General features: G+C 33.6%; 1 protein-coding gene across 1 annotated transcript in view; it reads right to left on the bottom strand.

Annotated features, from left to right (window-relative positions):
• Positions 1-18005, bottom strand: part of PTPRQ (protein tyrosine phosphatase receptor type Q) — a 104282-nt gene extending 86277 nt beyond the window's left edge. The window contains exons 1-10 of the mRNA XM_032207501.1: positions 17844-18005; positions 17255-17366; positions 16268-16494; positions 13721-13790; positions 11184-11383; positions 9654-9903; positions 6308-6436; positions 5410-5556; positions 3758-3930; positions 1349-1559 (exon numbers count right to left, since the gene is read on the bottom strand). Coding sequence (XP_032063392.1) covers positions 1349-1559; positions 3758-3930; positions 5410-5556; positions 6308-6436; positions 9654-9903; positions 11184-11383; positions 13721-13790; positions 16268-16494; positions 17255-17366; positions 17844-17897 — 1573 coding nt within the window. The 5' untranslated portion in view covers positions 17898-18005. The remainder of the gene's footprint in view (positions 1-1348; positions 1560-3757; positions 3931-5409; positions 5557-6307; positions 6437-9653; positions 9904-11183; positions 11384-13720; positions 13791-16267; positions 16495-17254; positions 17367-17843) is intronic.
• Between the last annotated feature and the right edge of the window lie 2252 nt (positions 18006-20257).

Here is a 20257-nt window from a genome sequence, read left to right as displayed (position 1 = left end):
TGGCTCCTAGGCTGTTGATGTTTTTGGATTTATTTATTTATTTATTTTATAATTTAGGAAAAAAATTTAAATTAGGAAAGACAAATTCTCTTCTCTTTACCCTCTCAATTGTGCTGTAACAGCTATACTTGAAATGGCTCCCATCACATATCCCTTCACTCTGGTATTTTTAGCAGAAGAGTTGGGATCAGCAAAATGAAGAAATTATGCATATGTCCACAAAGAGTTTTCAGTGTATCTGTGATAAAGTTCAAAGTTGGCAGCAACCCAACTATGCTAGTCAAAATCCTCCAGTGCAAGGAGCCATTACACCACTGCAATGTGACAAAGTCTGGGTACACATATCTGAGCATCAGGTTAAAAGTTTTGCAAGATCAGCATTAAAATGGAGGCATCTAAAAATCAGCAAGCACTGTTGAAAACTTGGCTGTCAACAACTTTACTGTAACTACTATAATAGTTGTGTACTAGATTACAACAGATGCTGTCTGAAATCAATTTTTCAGCAATATAGACATATTTTAGCAACTGACTAGCTCAAGCTGAATGAGGTGGTAAAAAGAACACTCACATTTTAAGCACCATACGCTTTGTATGACAGAGGAGATCCTTTAGGATTAAAATTGTAAAGAAAAATTCCACTTTAGTTTACATTAATGGATATAATTCAGGTCTTTGATGGTGGTATATATGGAGAAATTCAATGATTTAAAAATGCATTCAGAATATAAAAAATTGACTGTCTACTGTTCAAAACTCTCATTGTAAAAAATGGCAACAGTATCTTAAGCCCCTGCTTGTCAACTATGGCCTGCTTAATGATTTGTAAATATCCATACTTAGAAAAGAAACACTGTTCCATTGATAATACAGAACAAGTGTACACACTAATGACATCACCATGTCATGGGGTCATCTCCACCTGTTTGTCACCCATATAGCAAAGTTGTAACTTTTTGACCTATTTACCTTCACTGACATTTGAAAACCTATTAGTCAAAAGGCTTAGAGAAATCAAGGTCTCTGAAGGGCTTGGAGATATGTTAATCCCTGACAATCACACCTGCTTTGGCAACTGTAATAACTGATTGTCTATGCAGCTTGGCTGATGGCTTTCGGGTGCTCCTTTCACTAGGAAGAAGGTCAGCTGGGTGACAAGGGGCTAGTTCCTGCCTGTGTGGCCTTCCCATTTGCTTCAGAAAGTTATTCAGTAGTAAAAAAATCTGACTCCAGCAAATGACCCATTCATAATTTGCTTGAACCATGTGCTAAAGATCATATTTGGGACAGTGATGGGGGGTCCTTTAGAGAAAAGGAGCAGGCAGAAAAATATATTAAAATACCTTACCCAAAGCAGAATGTAATTCAGCAGCTCCATTTATAGTAGGCAAATTATCACCAGGTACACTAGTAAATACTACTGGGGAAGCTGTCTGAATACTGGAAAATATTTCAGCAGAACCTTCGTATAATTCATTGGCTGTTTCCACTGAATTTGAAATGGGAGAAGGCTTAATGTTTTCATTTATCATGTATGGTTCCAAAGTATCGATCAAATACTAAAAATTAGAAAGATATAAAAAAAAATCACAAGTTTTGTCAACATTACATTATTTAATACGTTATATATAGTATATAATTGTGCATTTGTCAACTTTGCAATATTTATACACTATATTGTAATGAATTTTGCAAAACAATATTTCTCATGAAAAAGCTCAGTTGCTAGTAGCTTAACATTTCTGTTCATTTTAAAAATTAAAAAAAAAAAAAACAAAAACCCCCAAAACCAACCAACCAAACAAAAAAATACACAACAAAACACAGCACCAAATGCATTTTTTTTTTTAATTTCTTAATATTTCTTAATTTATGGGTTTACATTGCAATAAAACTGCAATTCTCCCATGTTTTAGAGCAAGGCCTTTAAATTTAATGTTATTATCCTTAGAGATACAATGAAAAGACATATTTGAGTTTGGGAGTTTTCTACTATACATATTCCAAAACAAGGTTGAAGATACAGACAGAAGGTTTCAAATGCTCCTGAAGAAAAAGAATAACAGGTTGATTAGGCTGATTGGAGGAAAAAATATTCCTGTGTGGCCTTTGGGTGAGGGAGAGATGAGAAGGAGATAAGGAGAAAAATAGAAGCCAATGAAATAAAGAGGTGAGGGAAAATAAGTGAGTAAATATGAGGAAAGGGAGAATGAAAGGAAGGCAAAGTCAGTAGGATACCATGGACAAAAGACAAAGTTAGAAAGGGATGGGAGTAGATATAAAGGGAGTAACAACTAATATGAGAGGAACAAAGAAAGCTGAAAAGACAGAGGCTAGAACATACATGTAGGTACAAAATGGTGTGTAAGCACTAGATCATTATGCCCCTTCAGAATCTGGGACATAATCCAGGACTACAGTGTCTCTAAATTGTTCTTCTGTCATCTGTGAATACTCCCCACTTGCACATATGGCCAAATTCACTGCCAGAAAGAGATGCTTTTACAGTGATGTAATTAATACACATTAGCCCTCTCCCTACAGACCCCAGGTGGAAAGACGGCAAAGCAGGTTTTTTAACCACTGTAACTAGGTGGGATTGACCACAGGCAGACATACAGCAACAATCTCACCTAAGTACCAACAGGTAAAACCTATATGCACCTCATTTTCACATACATTTTATAGGAAAATAGTAACCCACATGGAAATATCATTTGCCTCTGAGGCTTTTCCATTTGAGATAACAGCCTTTCATTGCTAAACATTGTTGAGTGCTATTATCAGTGTGTTTCCAACAGCTGAAATCCTGTAGATGCTCTAAAGTGCAGTCAATGGAGTTCCAAATGAGGTAAGGTTTGTTATGATTTTTTTTTTCTTTAATTAGAAAATTATATTCAATAAAGCACATGTGATTCTAAAATAAGAACTCCAAAATAAGGAAATCCCAGCATTAAAACATGTCTGTGCAGATAATTTTCATCTTTTCTGTGTCTTTATAATTAAAGATTGTATCACAGTAGAGTCATATACTTTCACTTTCCAAGGACCCCAGCCTGATTTAATGAATGGATCCTTATCCTCATTTTTTCCCCCTACTCCTTTATATAATGTTTGGCTCCAGGGCTCTATTTAATGTATACCGTTCAACTTGAAAGCAAACTCCTTCACTGAGCTCTGCATTAAGAACTTAGATTATGTGTTAGATCTGTGCTTGGGTGGCTATGTATTGATCTAGGCACCTACATCCATACTCCTACTGTTAGATCTGCTAAGAACTATTATACTGCAAAGAACTAAAGGGCTAGAAGGGAAAATAAGATTGATGGCTATTGCAACCTGCCTTCAGTAGCCAAGAAATTCTGGATAATTTCTCCAGAAATTATTTGATTTTCATGTAGTACAAATAGCAGTATTGATAAAACAAACAAACAAAAAACAGCCAGAGGAAGAGGGTGGCATGGAGAAGGTGAAGGTGAAATTTAAATGCACTGAGAACTCATCTGTGGTGGTAAATTCCACATTCTGAGTGGAATAAGAATAAGACAGAGGACCAAATTCAATCTAGCAAGGAAATCTGTATCAATATATATATATATACTTTATATATATATTTATACTTTATTTTATATTTATACTTTATTTATATTTATATTTATACTTTGTATCAATATACATATATATACATATATATATATACATATATATATATATGTATATATATATATATAAAATCAGACAAACAAACACTAAATACCTTATTTTTTCCATTGAGAATAGTGTTTTCCAGAGTCACCTCTGTTTCTTGCACATGCACTTTAACTCTGTACTGGGTAATGATCCCATTTGGTTGTTGTGGCTTCCTCCAAGCAATTATTATATATGTGGCTTCCACTTCCACTAAATGCAAATCTGATACAGCACCTGGGACTAAATATTCAAGAGGAAAAATGATTTAATTAAACATCTCTGATTAGTACAAGCTTCCTCAGCACTGTAAGCAAAGTACAATAGGGATTTCATCAAATTTTATATCCCTATCTTCTGAGTTGCTCCTGTACAGTTAGAAAGTTACTTCACATGTTTGTTTTGTCAAGCAAGTAATATTTCTAAAAATATGCACACTTTTTCCACATCTATGATAAGTTATGATATGATATGCATATTAATAAAATCTTTTAAATTTAAATCAGGGTAGCTCTACTCAAGTCAGTGCACTGGAAGTAAGCAGGCCTTCACTTGCTTACTAAGTATGGAAACCTGAGTATATCGACAATGAAAACTTAATTCTAAATTCAATACCATACCAAGAATGAAGTTAAAATCTGAAAAGAAAACATTATGCACGTGATATATCTTGTTCATTTCAGGTTTATAATGACTTTAGTTTCAATTTCTTCTTTAACTATGCAGTACTTTACATAGGACTGCCAGAGTTTCAGAAAAAGTTTTTATTGTATTTATATAATGATAAAAAAATTCCCCTAATATACCACAGAAAAAGATAAAATTGAAATTATTTGCGTATTGAAGGCTTGCATATTCGATGTTAATTTAGACATTAGACAATCCATGTCACTCAAAACAAAACAAAAAATTTGGCTTATGACAGTGATTTTAGACAGAAGATAAGCATTTCTGTACTGAGCTGGGTCATCTCTGGAAAGTGACTCTGAGACCCGACTAAAGCAGATACTTCAGGAACAAATGCATCAGATAATGACAGGTGTTACTCCTGCTGTTACACCTTAATAGGAAGCTTTGCAGCAAGCACTGATGAAGAGATTTTCTAAATTTGTGCTCTCTAACATAAACATAAAGATAACAATGTTGAAGTCAACGATATATTGCATAGCGACTCTCAAATTTTTCTGGTTGAATCCTCAGCTGCAGAGCAGTACTTCTGTACAATCTCACATATATATAAGACAAAACAGCGTTCCTACTGAGCAAAGGACTGTCTCCTGATGAGTGAACTACTGGGAGCCAAAACTCCCAAATCATAGCATAGATGGCTCTGGGGCAGAGCTAACTACTTGGCTTTCCCAGGAAAGGATCTCAGTGTTGCATCTGCCTCAGAGCTGCACTCTGTGAAGGTGGCTACCTTCAAAACTGGTATGAGACCCTGGATTTAGAGAAAATTAGTCAAACAAGATGTTCAGGGTTGAAGAAAGCAGCCGAGGTGTATTTCCGTAGTTATTTCCCTACCACTTGCTGCCATCTAACGACTAGAAGGGTGACCTGCAATTTAATTACCAAATTAAAAAACACTACTTCCATTCAGGTAGAAAATACTTTTATTTTACAATAACACGCCCATTGTTTCTTTTGAACGGTACCTAAAGAGCTTTAAATGAAAAACTGACATCAGTTATTTACAGTCTATTTACTTCATTTATTTAAACTTACCATCTGCAGGAGTGAAAACTGTAAGGCTAGTCTTTGGTCCCACCCCAGCACTTGTCTCTGCACCAACATACACATTGTATGTTGTAAATGGTACAAGGTTACGGAATACAAACTTATGTTCTTTTGTGCTGTTATCCAGAATATGTCCTGGAATGAAAAATAAAAATAATCTAGCTCAAATATATAAAAAATCCACCTTTTGCTTATACTGAATATAGCTACTGTCTAGGATGATGAAAAGTGAAGTTTGATTCTGGAAAAGAAAATTTAGTATCAGCCTCATTGGAAATAAGACTGATTGCCTGAAGAAAAAGTAATCAAAGAGGTATAGGTTTTAAGAGGAGGGGTTTTGTTTGTTTATAAATTAATTCAACTTGCTTTTCCTGTATGATCCCATAAAAGCATTAGTATACAGCTCGTTGACTTCTTTAACTATATGTAGTTATGTAAGATCTTAACTATGTCTGAGTTACAAAAAAATATAAAAACACCAAAACAGACTCACATAGTTGATTGTATATTACACAAGGATGAAAATCCTCCAGAAATATTTAACAGAAAGAGGAAAGAGTAAACATAAGTTAAAGAATGTTTTGAATATATAAGCCTCCTAATTAAGCTGTGAGCTTAGCCTGTTGTTTCTCTGAAAGACTGAGGAAAGCTGATTTTCTCCACTCTTAAGAATATCTAAAGCAAATTTAATTGTATACCTATCCTTTTAAGGGAAAATCCTGCCCATTATAAGTTATCTAAGAACTCCTAATGATTTTAATAGAGAAAAGCATAGATAACAATGCTTTCAAATATTCATTATTGACTGGTAGTGACAATAAGAGTGACAGTGTAAGGAAAAAATCACAAAAATATAAATGAAACAAAAACATCAATTCAAACTTACCAGATGGCCCATGCAGCTCAACTCTGTAACCAAATTTTCCTGTTACAATGGTTGGTGGGTCCCACGTCACTGAGAAAGACTTTGCTGTAATGTTGCTCTTGGCAAAATTTTGTGGTGGATCTTCTGGAACTTAAACAATATTGGAAAAAGTCTTTGAACATAAAATAATTGAGATTAGGATTTCCAAGAACCACATATCAGACAATTTAACATTTTAAACATAAACAGTAAATGTGCTGCAGGAAAGTTACATTAAAAGCACAGCTCATTAAAATGGCTATTTTTTATTTCATTTATTTTTAGGGTTATGCTTGTGAAAGATATCAAGAGAGCTGGTAGTATGCAAATAATCATTAAAAGATAAAGGGATTCTATCAGGTTTAACATGGACTTTATCATGAAACAGATTATATACAGAAGATGCTCAAATAGTATCGTGATGTTCAGCACTGTAGAGATCACATTGGTAAGATTTTCTTTCCTGAACATTTTTTAAGCCCATATAGAGTACATCACATAGATTTCTGACAGCACAGATATACCTCCTTATCCAAAAATGCAAACCCAGTAATGATTAAGACTGCAAAAACATTTAACATTATATTTTAATGGAATTATTCACATAAATTACATGAATCATAAACTCAAGTGATTATGGAATTCAATCCCTGTCCTTTCTAAGGCATACCTTCCTTTCTAAAGCATACCTTCACAATCTAAAGAGAGATTATCACTGAGATGGAAAACCAAATTCAAAGACAACTAAAGGAGGTATAATTCTTTTCATTCATATAGAGTTAAAATAAACCTGATTTGGAAAAATGCTGCATACCCCCCCCCCAAAAAAAAAAATAAAAAAAAAAATACTGAAACTGCTTGATACAAATTACTATGAAAATCTGGTCTTCATATGTCATATATGAGATTTAAGCCAATGTGGACATTCAAACTGATCCTTCAAAAAATATTCACACAATACCATTAAAAAGTTTTTTTTTTTTGTTTGTTTGTTTTTTTTTTTTTGTAAAAACAAGTTTCCTAAAATATTGACCACATTAGAGATGGCCGACACATTTTAATTTTTCTGTACAGATGGAAAAGTTAATTTAGACCATTTTTTCAACTGTAGACCATTTTTTCAAGTTCTAAACATTTTTCTCTTTGTAGAAACATCCTCCCTTGACAGCCATCACAGCTGGGTTTTCAGAGAACATGCTGTAATGTAATTCATATTTAAAAGAAAAGCAACTTCTTTAAAGCATTTTAAAATGCATTATTATAAAATCAAAGCCAGAAAGGTACCATCTTTGTCAAGAACATAGGAGAGCTTCAGCATGGCTCTGAAAATTCTGGTTGGAAGGGACAAAAACAATTTTCAGCATTTTAAAAGAAAACATCACTGAGCTATGCTATGCTATGCTATGCTATGCTATACTATACTATACTATACTATAGGGATATATAATTTTTCTTGTGCTGCCAGATAGGTATGACAACAAATCCATGCCATTTTCTTTTGTGAGCAAAGTGGTATTTGAAACAAATGCACTCTCCATCCCACCATCTGCTAACACGAACCCAATTCCTCTTCCTTCAGCCTCACCTCAAACAATCAAGTCATGTACTGAGATGCAAGGTTTTGGCCATAGGAGAAACTGGCAACTTGGGGTGCTAGCTGGTGTGACTCTAAAGAGATTCTCAAAAGAATAAGACATTTGAAAAAAGGGAAGTGGATTTCAGTAATTGCAGAGAGACTGGATGATGGTGCTTGATATTGGAGGAGGTGGTAGGCTGTTACAGTAATTGCAAAACAACATTCCTAAATCATAGTTTTACTGTGTAGGCTATATAGATCAATATCCATTCCAACATATAAAGATATCTTTCACACCAAAACAAAGGAAAGTTAAGTCTGTAAAAATCATGAGGCAAAACATCTATTATTTCATAATGTCTTCCTAACAAATCACCAGCCAATGTTATAATCAGCTTCAGAAAAGTATCCTTAGCATGCACGCATGCAGAACTCACAGGGAAAGATTTTAGCAAGCACCTGAATGTTCATGAGGTAAAGACCCAATACAGGTAGATTCAGAAACTTGCATGCTTCTAAGAGGAAAGACTTACTAAGCTGGTGGCAGGGGTGCTGGTGGGTCACCACCACCCACATAGACCAGTAACCAACTTCCCTTTTCCCAGACCATGCATTAATGGATGAACTCTGGTTGTAAGGATAAGTACTGATAAGGTCCAAAGATCTCTTCGGTTGACACCTTTCTGTGTATTTCTGTGTATTTGGCAGAACCAAGCCCTACAGCATAAGCTTTCCAGTACTTCCCAACATTTTGTTATTACCAGTGCACCTATCTTAGGAAACTGATAGGATGAAAAATGAACTGGACAGCAGCCCTGCAAATGTTAGAACAGAAACAATCCAAAACTTCATTATCCCCAGACAGAACTGAAAACAAAGGATATTTTAATTCTAGCAAAGCCATTCAAATGAACAGTGCTAGAAGAGAATTACATTTATTTTCATCTGAACAGTACTACGAATTTTGGATATATGAAAGAGTAACAGTAATATCAAACTGAATCAGGCAAAAGCAGGATGTAAAGGAAGTAAAAAAAAAAGTAAAAAAAAAAAAAAAAAAAAAAGTAAAAAGAAAGCCAGAACAGCATTCCTTTAGAAACATACATTTTTGGTATGGCTGTATTAATAGTGTTGCCCACTACGTAGGGGCAATTACAAAACTTCTTCTGGATGACCTTCGCTTTCAATTCTAACTTCTGAGTATTGTGAATATTCCAAAAACCAACTTTCCTAGTGATTAGAGATTTCTTTAGCACTGAACAACTTTCCGCAACAGATCCAGACTGAGGAACCATGGGAAAGGAGTTTTCTCTATACTGCTTGTTTTTCCACAAAACCAAAAAAGCTTTAATTTCATTGCTATGTATACAACACATATGCTTTTTGAATACTATACCTGATACCTGTTCCCTTAATTTTTAATTCTCCTTCCATTGTACCATTAATAACTGCAGTTCCTGAATTATCCTTAGTTTTCATAAAATTAAGGAAAAAAAATAGCTATCCTAGGCATATTTGATTTAACTTTTCACAGGAACTGAACTCCTACCCACCGTATAGTGTTAAATACATTATGTACTCTTTCTGTTGATTTCATCAACTTAAAAATTAGGTAACTGCATGCATCTAAGTGTGTGATACAGATGAAGAAAGAGTCAGACTGAAGTATATTGTAACATAAGTTCAAGTTGATATTTTGCATGTTTTCCTACAAATCTGAGAACTTCCTTTCCTTTTGAAAGCAATATATACCTGATTCTGGTGTCCGGACAATTGCACTATCAATGTAACCTGCTTCAGTGGTAACTGCAGAGACTTCAAAAAGATAGGTGGTATATGGCCTCAGGTTAGTTATAACAAAACTGATCGGTTCATTCCAAACAGAGCTCATTTGACTAGATGCCTCTGTACTTGACGCAACTGTAGTCCTTGAAGGAATTGTGGATTTGCCAAAAGTAGTTGAAGGAGTAGTAGTACTCCACAAAAATGATTCACTGTTATCCTAATAAGACAAAATATGAAATATGATAAACAGAAATTATACAATTGTTAATAAATATAGATCAAGAAAGGCAGACACTCTTTGAAACAAAATCTATTGTAACTGGTTCTTATTTTTATACTTCAATACCCAAATTAGTTTATAATTTCATTAGGTGATATTGCTAGTACATCTTGTTAGTGACAATATTATAGTTTCTGCCCTTATTCCAAAATATTTCAAACATGATTGAACAGAAGCAACTCTTTAGGCTCTATTTAATTATTCACAGATTCAAGTTTTAGCATTTAGACTCTGTCTCTCCAAAAAAAAAAGCCCCCCTAGCAAGGTCTTTCTATGTATATATACATTTCTATGTATATATGTATCATATATGTTGTTTGTGTATACATATATATATAGTGCATATATATGTGTGTATATATATACAAACCACATATATGTAACAGATAAGATCAGACAGGGGTTTCCTGATCCATACTGCCAGCTCTGCCAGCTCTGAAAAATTGATAGACATTACAATAATCAATGTTTATGATTCAGTAGTTGGTAGTCTCTCTTTCAGTGTTAAATAAAATCAGCAAAATGTTGTGAGCTTTCACAATGCTTAAAATGATCTTGAAAATAAAATCTGAAACCCAAGTCCTGATAATTTTTGTCATTAAAAACTGCACTTTTCAATAAGTACTAAGTCTAGCATCCCGAAAAAAAAATAAAATAGGCAATTTAACATCCTACTAATCACAACACTTTGTTCCACATAAAGGAGAAAAGGAGAATAAGGGCTGGAAAGAAGAATTTTCTTCAAGAAATTCTGAAAGGTATGCACTGATTGAAATTCAGGTTGAAATCCAATGGATAGTCAGAATTCTTAAACATTCATTGACAATTTCTGAACAACTTGATCTACAAACATTTTTAGAAAATCACTTTGCTAATTCTAGTTCTTTTTATATTGTTATGAAGAGGGTTTAAATAACGTTGAAATTTGATACACAAAATAGAGCACAACTTAAACAAAGCATTATCAAATTATTTATAACAATAAAATATTAACAGTTCTATGTGTCCTCCCTGACCAAAACAATGAATTCTTGATTTTCCAAAGTGAAAAGGTTTTCCTTTACCCATTATATCCTGCCTTGGGCCTAACTTCGTAAAAAAGTTGGAATTGCTTTGAAAAGCAAGCCTCCAAAATTTTTTAGGTCTCAAAATGCAAATTTAAAACAATTTCCTATAGCTTGAGTCTATTTCTAATTTAAAAGGTTTATAGCACTTACATTACATTCTGGTAACCTCCCAGACAGAAGGTCCTCTACTTTAACCAAGACATCTTTCACTACAATTCCACTTCTTGCATGTTTCACACTAATCTTGAAACTAGTTATCTTTCCATTTGGTTGCCGAGGGAGAAACCAGATCAGATTTACAGCTGAATAATTTAAGGCTTCAACTGTGAGATTCACTACTTTACCTGGAGCTTGAAAACAAAACAAACAAAAGCAGTGAGACATACTTTTCTTCTCAGGAAATACTTATTTCAGAAACAAATCTACCATGATCTAAAATGAATTTCATTATCATTTAGTATCCAAGGAACCTATTATATTTCAAAGATTTCTGCTTTCCTGTTTTCATTAAGTAACTTCTAAATAATCATTTAAGCTAAACAAATGAAAGAAAGGTCTGTTTGAATATGTTTTTTCACTCAACTATCCACTCTACTATCATCTATTCAACTCCACTTCCAAGCACTAGAAAAAAATAGCCATTTTTATTATGCCATTTCTAGGTTCTTTACTCTAGAGCAAAGAAATACCAATTCTTCACAAACATACTTAAAGTAGGTGATATGCAATCAAGTACTTTTCTTTCTAGTTTAAGTGATGAATATAATTATAGTAATTAGTTTGGTAAACTTAAAAATATTCTTTGCAGAAGTAACTGATCTACCATGTCAGAACTAGCAAACAGTTTTATTCTATCTGAAAGAAATTAAAGTATAAATACTGACCTCTTTTTCTCAGTTTAAGAGCGTATGACATTATTGGGTGTTCTATTTTACTTTCCCTGCATGATCTTTTCAGCTGGATACAGATTTTTGGTAGCTTTAAAAAGTTCAATTTAATTTAAGTATTCACTATTACCGCAAAAAATGTGTTCTTTGTATCAATGACAGTTTCCAGGACCTTGTTTCAGAACTTTTTTATTAAGCACAGCACAAAGGAATGGGATTTGGAATCTAAATAAGATTTTTACATGTACATGCTGTCTGAGTTCTGTCAATTCCTTTGAATTAAAGTACTGCAGGTGTCTTTGCCCTGTTTAGATGGCATGGGCAGTAACAGCTCCTGTGACAGCCAGCCTTACTACTGTGAAGAAAAGGGTTATGCTGCCTTAAAAATGTATACATATACAAATGTTCACAATTACAGATCTTCCACTGCTTAACTGAGACAAATCCTCCATGCCTCGTGTTTTGCTCTTGCTTAGGACCTGTCGAATTAGGGTCTTATTTCTAGAGTTCTTTTCTAGATCTTGTTTTTTACTCCCCTGGACTACAGCCTTTTTATTTAAACAGTTTTAAACAAAGTTTTATCTTCTGGTTAATTTTACTATTTTAAACTGTATATGTTTATTTTGATTAAGATGTTGGGGTTTCTTTAACCATCACAGGGAGAATTAAACAAAAAAAATAGTATCAGTGACACATAACTTTCACCTACAATTTTAACAGACCATCCAATTACATTTAAAACAAGCATTTTTACCCTTATTAAAAATGTGAGCAGAAAGCATAAAAGAGTTAAAAGCTAATGGTTTCATATGAAAAAATGCTAGTGTTGTCCTCTGTCAAATGAGTAAATAGAGCCCACTGAAATCTGGTTTTCTATGACCAATGAATTACAAAGAGTAGTGAAGAAAAATGATTTGCATAGCTCCACCAGGTAAGCTCGCTACCCCTTCTCATATTCAGTTTCATAATTCATTGTGAAATCTCTTGCAGAGTAGTAATTTCCTGCCGTTAACTGAGGTTTGACAGTGCGTAGTTTGCCCTGCTACAGAACCAAATGTGAGTCCTAAAGACAGAGGGACAGTCACCACCATGGCAGCACAAATTCTATATTTCACTGAGACTCGTTCATCCCAACATAATTGGCCTGGAGCCAGTTCTTTGGCCAAGGTTCCTGGAGTGCTCCAAAGACCAAGACCACAAATACTAAATTAATTATGGAAATCTAGACTAAAACTGTATCTCTTTTTAGTCTTCAAAAGCATCAAATCAAATTTTCATTTCAGTTATGCCTTTTATTTTTTTTTTTCCTTCAGAACTAATAAGTATAAACTTAGTAGAATATATTCTGTGCTGGGCTTAGAAAAGGTACTCGATTCCAGCACTAACCAAATAACAGCTTGACACAAGGAGTCAATATAAGTACTCCCAGTCTCCTAGTACTGCTGCAGGCAATAACTGATGGATCGGCTTCATAGATCGTAAGAATTTTCGAATATCATAGAAATGAAAATGAAGATAGAAATGAAAATTTTCATAGAAATGAAATTTCGTAATATTTTCATAGAAAGAAAGAAATAGGCTTTGCATATGAGAAACCCTCATATGTGCACACCCTAAATGCTGTTACTAGAAAATAAGACAAAATGCACCTTTTCTAGAGAGTGAGGAAATACGGAAAGAATTGTGATTTTCTTCAAAATGTATCAAAATTTGTTCAAGTATAAATTATGGAATGTCAGGGATATTTTATTTGAACAAATTAGAGCAGCTCTATTTAATGAACAAGTCTATTAAAATTACCACTTTCTGCAGTCTGAAAAAGAAAAGGGTCACTAAATACTCCAAGACCAGCACTGTTCTCAGCAGCAACCTAAAGAAGAAAAAAAAAAAAAAGAAAAAAAAAAGAAGTCTAAGTAGAGAACCTATAGGATGTATAGTGTCATGGACCAAACATACAAAAGTTTGCATATGTTAGCTACACACACTGATTAGCTTTGAAAATAAAATTGCACCATTAGCTTTTAGAGATCACTGACACACAGTGACATCATATCAAAATTTTTGAAAACGTTTAAAAAGGACAAATTTTATTATGTGAATAATGCAAGTACTCTACAAAGTTCAAGTAGCAGTAATTCACATTTTAAAGGAATATTAATGTCCATGCTTTGAAGCATAATGCTGCCAGTAATTATTTGAAGTTTAGGAAACATCTCACTTGACTGTACATTTTCACAAAATGATCAATAAGGGGTTCAAAATTATCCGTAACCCTCAAACATTTAACAAATCATCACTTTTATCTGTTATTTCTCTACAAATGATTCTTCTTCAGATATAAAGAAACAAAATTAAGACCGCACTGTCACAAACAGATTGGAATGTTCAAAGATCATAAGAAGTTGACTACATTCAATTTTACTGCCATAGTATTTACCAGAAGGAATTTAAAAAGACCAAACCAGGTACCCTAAAACAATAAAGAATTTTCACCTAAGTGAAAATCAAGAGGTACTTTTGATTTTTACACAACCAACCTTCTCTCCACCTCCCCTACCAAAAATAAAAAATAATAATTAAAAAAAAACAAAACAAAACAACAATTACTGTAGACAAGGAAAACACAATAGTTCTTTTTGGCTACATCTTTGAGGTAGAAAAAATGTTTCCACCTGAGTTATCAACTCTGTGAGCTTGCTAGCAGGTCAGCCATTCAGGAAGCCCACCAAAGCAGCAGATAATGCAATGGTCTTCAGCTTACAGACTTTCACTTACTCATGACAAAAGCCATGTGGTCCCTGCTAGGCAGATGTTGTTGGGTCACAACTCACTTTCATGAGTCAAATTCTGCTTTAAGATCAATGTTTAAAGCATGAGCAATTAGAAGAAAAGCCTCCCACACATATCAAACGAAGCCAAATTATTGCTAAGTGTGTGATTTAAAATGTACATTTTTTTCTAGAAAAAAAAAATCATACAAAGCAAAGAAATGAATTTGCAAAACCTTTAATAGTGAATCCCACATAAGTGCTACTGAGGCACTCAGAATTGTAAACTGAACTCTTAATAGCCTTATTTATCTGGATTAATTAATTTGCTTACAGTCTAAATTATATTCTAAATACTACATATTTAATAGTAGCTGAATTTTATTTTATTTTATTTTTTATTTTATTTATTTCTTTATTTTCTAGATGATCAGAGGCAGGAGATCAAAGAATAAATATTCCTGCAGCTGCTGTGGATATAGAGGCTTTTATCAACATGGTCATCACTACTAGATTCACAGTGAGCCTGAGAACCTTCCTACCATAGCAAGCCACCATTAGATACCTACTTTCTTACACATGTATACCACCTTTACAAAGGATCACTGGCATCACAAAGGCATATCAAAACATGTTATTTCTTTCCATCTTTTACACTAAAAAGAAGCACCTATCCAAGGTTCTTATGAAAGAGGAAGTCAGGTGAAGAAGTGCATGGCAAATATTGCCATGAGAATAGTAGTTCATTTCTGTCCATCTGAAGTCATTTGTTCTTGAAGAATTCAGAGATGGATCAGAGTCCCTATTCTCAATGTAAACAAATTCCACATAAAGAACTCATGAAAATACATGTACCGATTTTCACAGTAGATATTCCACATGAATATCTAGGCAATAAAATCTATGGAAAGGAAATGGAAAAATATGACATTTTCTTTATTTCAGGACATGACACTAGGTAAAACACTTGGGCTTAAAGAAAGCAGGCTAAGGTGTCTACAGGCCACATATAAATACATATTCAGGCAAGAAAACACCTTCTTATTTCCTTAATTCTAAAATCAAAGAAAGTCTGGACGCCTACCTGGGCAGCCTGCTCTAAGGAACCTGCTTTGGTAGGGGGGTTGGACCTGATGATCTTTCGAGGTCCCTTCCAACCCCTTCAATTCTGTGATTCTGTGAATTACATACCAACATGCTTTTCTGGATCTGGTTGAGGTGTTTTGGAAATCTATGCATAACATCCAAAATGCATCAGTGGTTTGAAAGATTAAATCTCAATGGAAATGAAAGATTTAGACATTTTTGAAAATTCTAACCTTTGCTCTTTACCATATAACGTTGTATGTTAATAATATATTAACAGAATAAACTGTTTTAGAACAGTTTTGGCTGGAAATTATTTAAAGTGTATTTAAAAAACACTACAGTAAACAAATACCTGACTAATATATTTTTTATATGGCAACAGTAATTAGCAATGCACTTCAGAAAACACTGTATGCATGCAGCGTAGCCTCACATGCTGTAAAACTAGGCATAATTCAATAGTAATAAAAGGCATTTATAAAGCTTTTACCGTAATTTCGTAAGTTGTTCCAGGGTTAAGATTGGTAAGAAGAACTTCCAGACTATCTGGTTTTGTTGTGACCTGTGTATATGCTGTTTGCATCCATGGGCAGACCTCTTTATATTTAACAGTATAGGAAAGAATTCTCCCATTTGGACGCAGTGGTGTATTCCATGACAGCAGAATTCCAGCAGAGCCCACTCTTTCACCTGCAAGAAATACAGGGGGCCCAGGATCTAAAATAAAATAAAACAAAATAAATAATATGTAGAAAAAAGTAATTAATTAAGTTTCCAGATAGTAAAGACACCTTCAAGTTACTATAGAGAAAATAAATAATTTGCTAGAATAAATAAGATAAACTACTGAAGACTAATGTATGGTTTAAAAAGAACCTTTTTTTTTCAAGCTAGGGTACTGTTACAAAAATAATTAAATGAATTTTGGAACACCAAGAACATTCTTTTGTAAGAATGGAAAAAATGTAGTGCTCAATATCTTAATGGAAAAAGTAGAGTTTAATGCCAATTTAATATTTCAGACAATCTAGAAAGTTTCATTACAGTTCTTTATTTATTTTTTTTAAATGCATTCTCTTGCAATACATGTCTAATATGGCTACATTTTTCTGACACATCTCAGAAGCCTACTACTATATGTATAAATTGAACTACGGATATTACTATGTGATGCTAACAAATTTTTCAAAAGCTTACAAAAGTTGTTCTTCTTTATGTTTTGTTTTGTTGCCTTTTCTTTCTTTCTCTCTCTCTTTCTTTATAAATAACCAAGCTAATGGATTAATACAATTACTGCTCACATCCAGTTTCTCCTAAAGTACCCGTCAGAGAAACTTTCAAGCTCCCATAGAACACCTTCAATTCAGTACCTTTTTTTACAGTTAAAGATGAAAAATTCTGATGATTATTCAAAAAAATCATAGTTAACAAAAAAAAAAATAATAAAATAAAATATAACCAGTCATTATTAACTCACTTGTCACGTTTGTTGTCACTGTTCTACTGGCAGGAGAACTGTACAGTGAAGAAGAAACTGCTGAAACAGTAACATTGTATGTTGTTCCAGGTAGAGTATTAGAAAAGTCAGCCTAAAATATAACATGGATTCAAGTCTTTTAGAAAGAAACAAAACCCATCAACAACAAAACAACAACACAACCTCAAAATTTTAAGCATTGCATTACTGAAAGTGAGCTGTTAATAAGCTTTTAGAAATACAGCAGCATTTGCAACAGTAAAAATAGCAATTCATATTTGTTAGCTACAGCACAGCATTTTGCTAACTTATTTAACTAACCTCCATAACATTTGTATAACATTCAATATTAAAGAACAACAAAATTAACTATTAATTTTATCACAGAATCACCTATCAGTGTATCTATAGAGGTGATTCTGCATCACCCTAGTTATCTAAGTATACATGAAACATTTTAAAATCACTTCCTGAGAGAATAAACACAAAGCTAATCTGAAAAACTTCCAGGTTTCTGATAGTTAAGCTAATCCATCTTTCAAGATAAACATACTTTAAAAACTTATAAGCAATCATTTATACAAAATACCTGTATCTTTGCAGTTCCAATATAAAACAAAACCAAACCAACCAGAATGGCCATAATTTCTGTCAATATTATTATATTTTCCAGACAGAAGAAAGAAAAATTGCTCCTATTTCTTTTCGATGCCTCAGCAGCAAAATGTTGCCTGCATTAATGATTTAAGCACAGATCTTCCTGGCAAGTACACAATTAATGAGCCTGTATTACTCAATAGCTCTGCCCTTCCTTTGTTAAACTATTCATGAACCCTTGGATGACTGGCTGTATCTTTATAGCAGACAAAAAAAAAAAAAAAAAAAAAAAGATGCAGGGGTGGAGGGGACAAAATTCACTATCTGCTGTAAAAGTACCAAACTCTGGATGCTGAAATTTGCTTTCACCAATTTTTCATTAACATTTTCACATTCATAATTGCATTAAATAGCTAAGGAAGCAACTTGCATCCCTCATCAGCACAGCACATAAGGAAAAGCTGGCCATCCAAATAATAAAAGCACATACTTGATAATCCCTAGCTCCACGATCTAGGATAACAATAGATCCATGATCAGGAATAAGATTCACATGAAATCTGTCCACATGTCCGTATGGTAGTCTCCAATACAATGAAAAAGAGTATGATGAAACATTGAAGAACTTTAGTCCTTCTGGCTTTGCAGGTTCTGAAAGAGAATGAGTAAACGCTCTACAAATATATCAGTAGTTACACCTGAATATCAAAGGATCCAAGAACAGTTTATTGGGTATATGAAGGACAACTGCTAACTAGTCCAGATACAGAAGCATTTTACAGTACAGCTGCTATACTACTTCTGAGACTTGGTTGATAATCTCCAAACTATGCTGTGTAGGTATTGTGGAGAGCAAGCTCAGGTATCTCTGTCCAGTGTTTGGTTAACAAGGAATCTCTGCAAAGTCTTGATGTTTCTGCTGTACTAAACCTTAAAGGTAGCACTGCTGCTATAATAACTAGTGTTACTGTTGAAACCGTGTTTGTTCTGTTGCTTGTTACAGGGTAGTTAACTCTTCTTTTATACATGGAATCCCAGTAATTCCAGGAAGTCTAATGAGTTAAGTCTATGAAATTTGGTTGTTTTACTCCTTTTATTAAGGTCAAGTTTTCACACACTCCTGCAACACCATCTCACTTTCTTCTTTTTTTCTGCCCATATATGCACCTTTAAATGTGCATCAATGATTCAAGGTATAGCGAATAATCAGATATAGATTCTTTGATAGCTCATTAAAGCATTATATATCTTTAATATTGTATATTTATATATACAATATAAAATATATATTAAAAAAATATATAATATATATATATTTAATATTGTATATTTAATATTGTATAATTAATCTAGCTGCACAATCGAAAGCCATGTGCAAGTCTCCTCTCTGCTTTGTATAGTACTGATAGCTAAGCATACCTGCCAGGGCAAGCCCAGTCAGATAGTTTGTCACATTTCAGATCTGCCACTACCTTTGCACTCAGCCTTCTAGCTCCCTTACTAACATGTTTCTCCAGAATTCAAACTAAGTCTTCTAGTATTGTTAATATATTGATAACATTCTTTCCAGTCTAAATATCATATACTTCTATCCTGAAAGAGCTCCACTTATTTTTATTTACTGTGAATCTGTTGAGATTATATATACTTTGTGAACTTTTTTCCCTGAATTTTCAGCTCCAGCTTTGCCATCAAATGGTCTGAAATATTCATCTATCCAAATATTACTATTATATTTCATATTCAATTTATATCTGTCACATGGATATGATTTTTACTTTATTGCTTTATTTTAATACTAACAGAACAACAACAACAATAATCTATATGCAGGAGTGCAAGTGTAACTGAGAACATAACTTCTTCCTTCTATGAAACTTTTAAGTCCTACTGTTGTCACCAGCACTATTATTACCACTGATGTTATTATGCTTGTACAGGTGTTTTATACAAACCCATGATTATTCCATCAGTATACAGTTATCACAGTACTTGAATCCATCTCTTTACTTCAGTTGAATTACTTCTGACCCAGCAATTGTGGACAGCCTAGAAACATCCTCACGGAAAGAGAAATTTAGTGCCATGAAGCCAGTGCTATTACTACCATTATCTTGTGACTGAGAATTTCCATTTCCATTGATGATGGAAAGAAGTTTCAGTTCTCCCCTCTTAAAGATTTAACCATATGAGGAGATGCATACATGCATATAGTTCACTTGAGCCTCACTGCACCTGCTCTTCTACAGTACTCTTCTCCATTCCATGCACAGATACACTCCTTACCAGTAGTGGCCAGTATAGTTGAATAAAGTATAGCCAGTTAATTTGTGTAAAGCATGGTTAGAACAATTTCCTGTAGATTTCACCTACAGAACTAGTTGAGGTTGAGTAGATACATCAGTA

Source organism: Aythya fuligula, chromosome 1 (genome assembly GCF_009819795.1).
Source record: "Aythya fuligula isolate bAytFul2 chromosome 1, bAytFul2.pri, whole genome shotgun sequence".
NCBI lineage: Eukaryota > Metazoa > Chordata > Aves > Anseriformes > Anatidae > Aythya > Aythya fuligula.
Note: the sequence above shows the minus strand (reverse complement) of the source record. Positions and strands in the feature narration are given on the sequence as shown.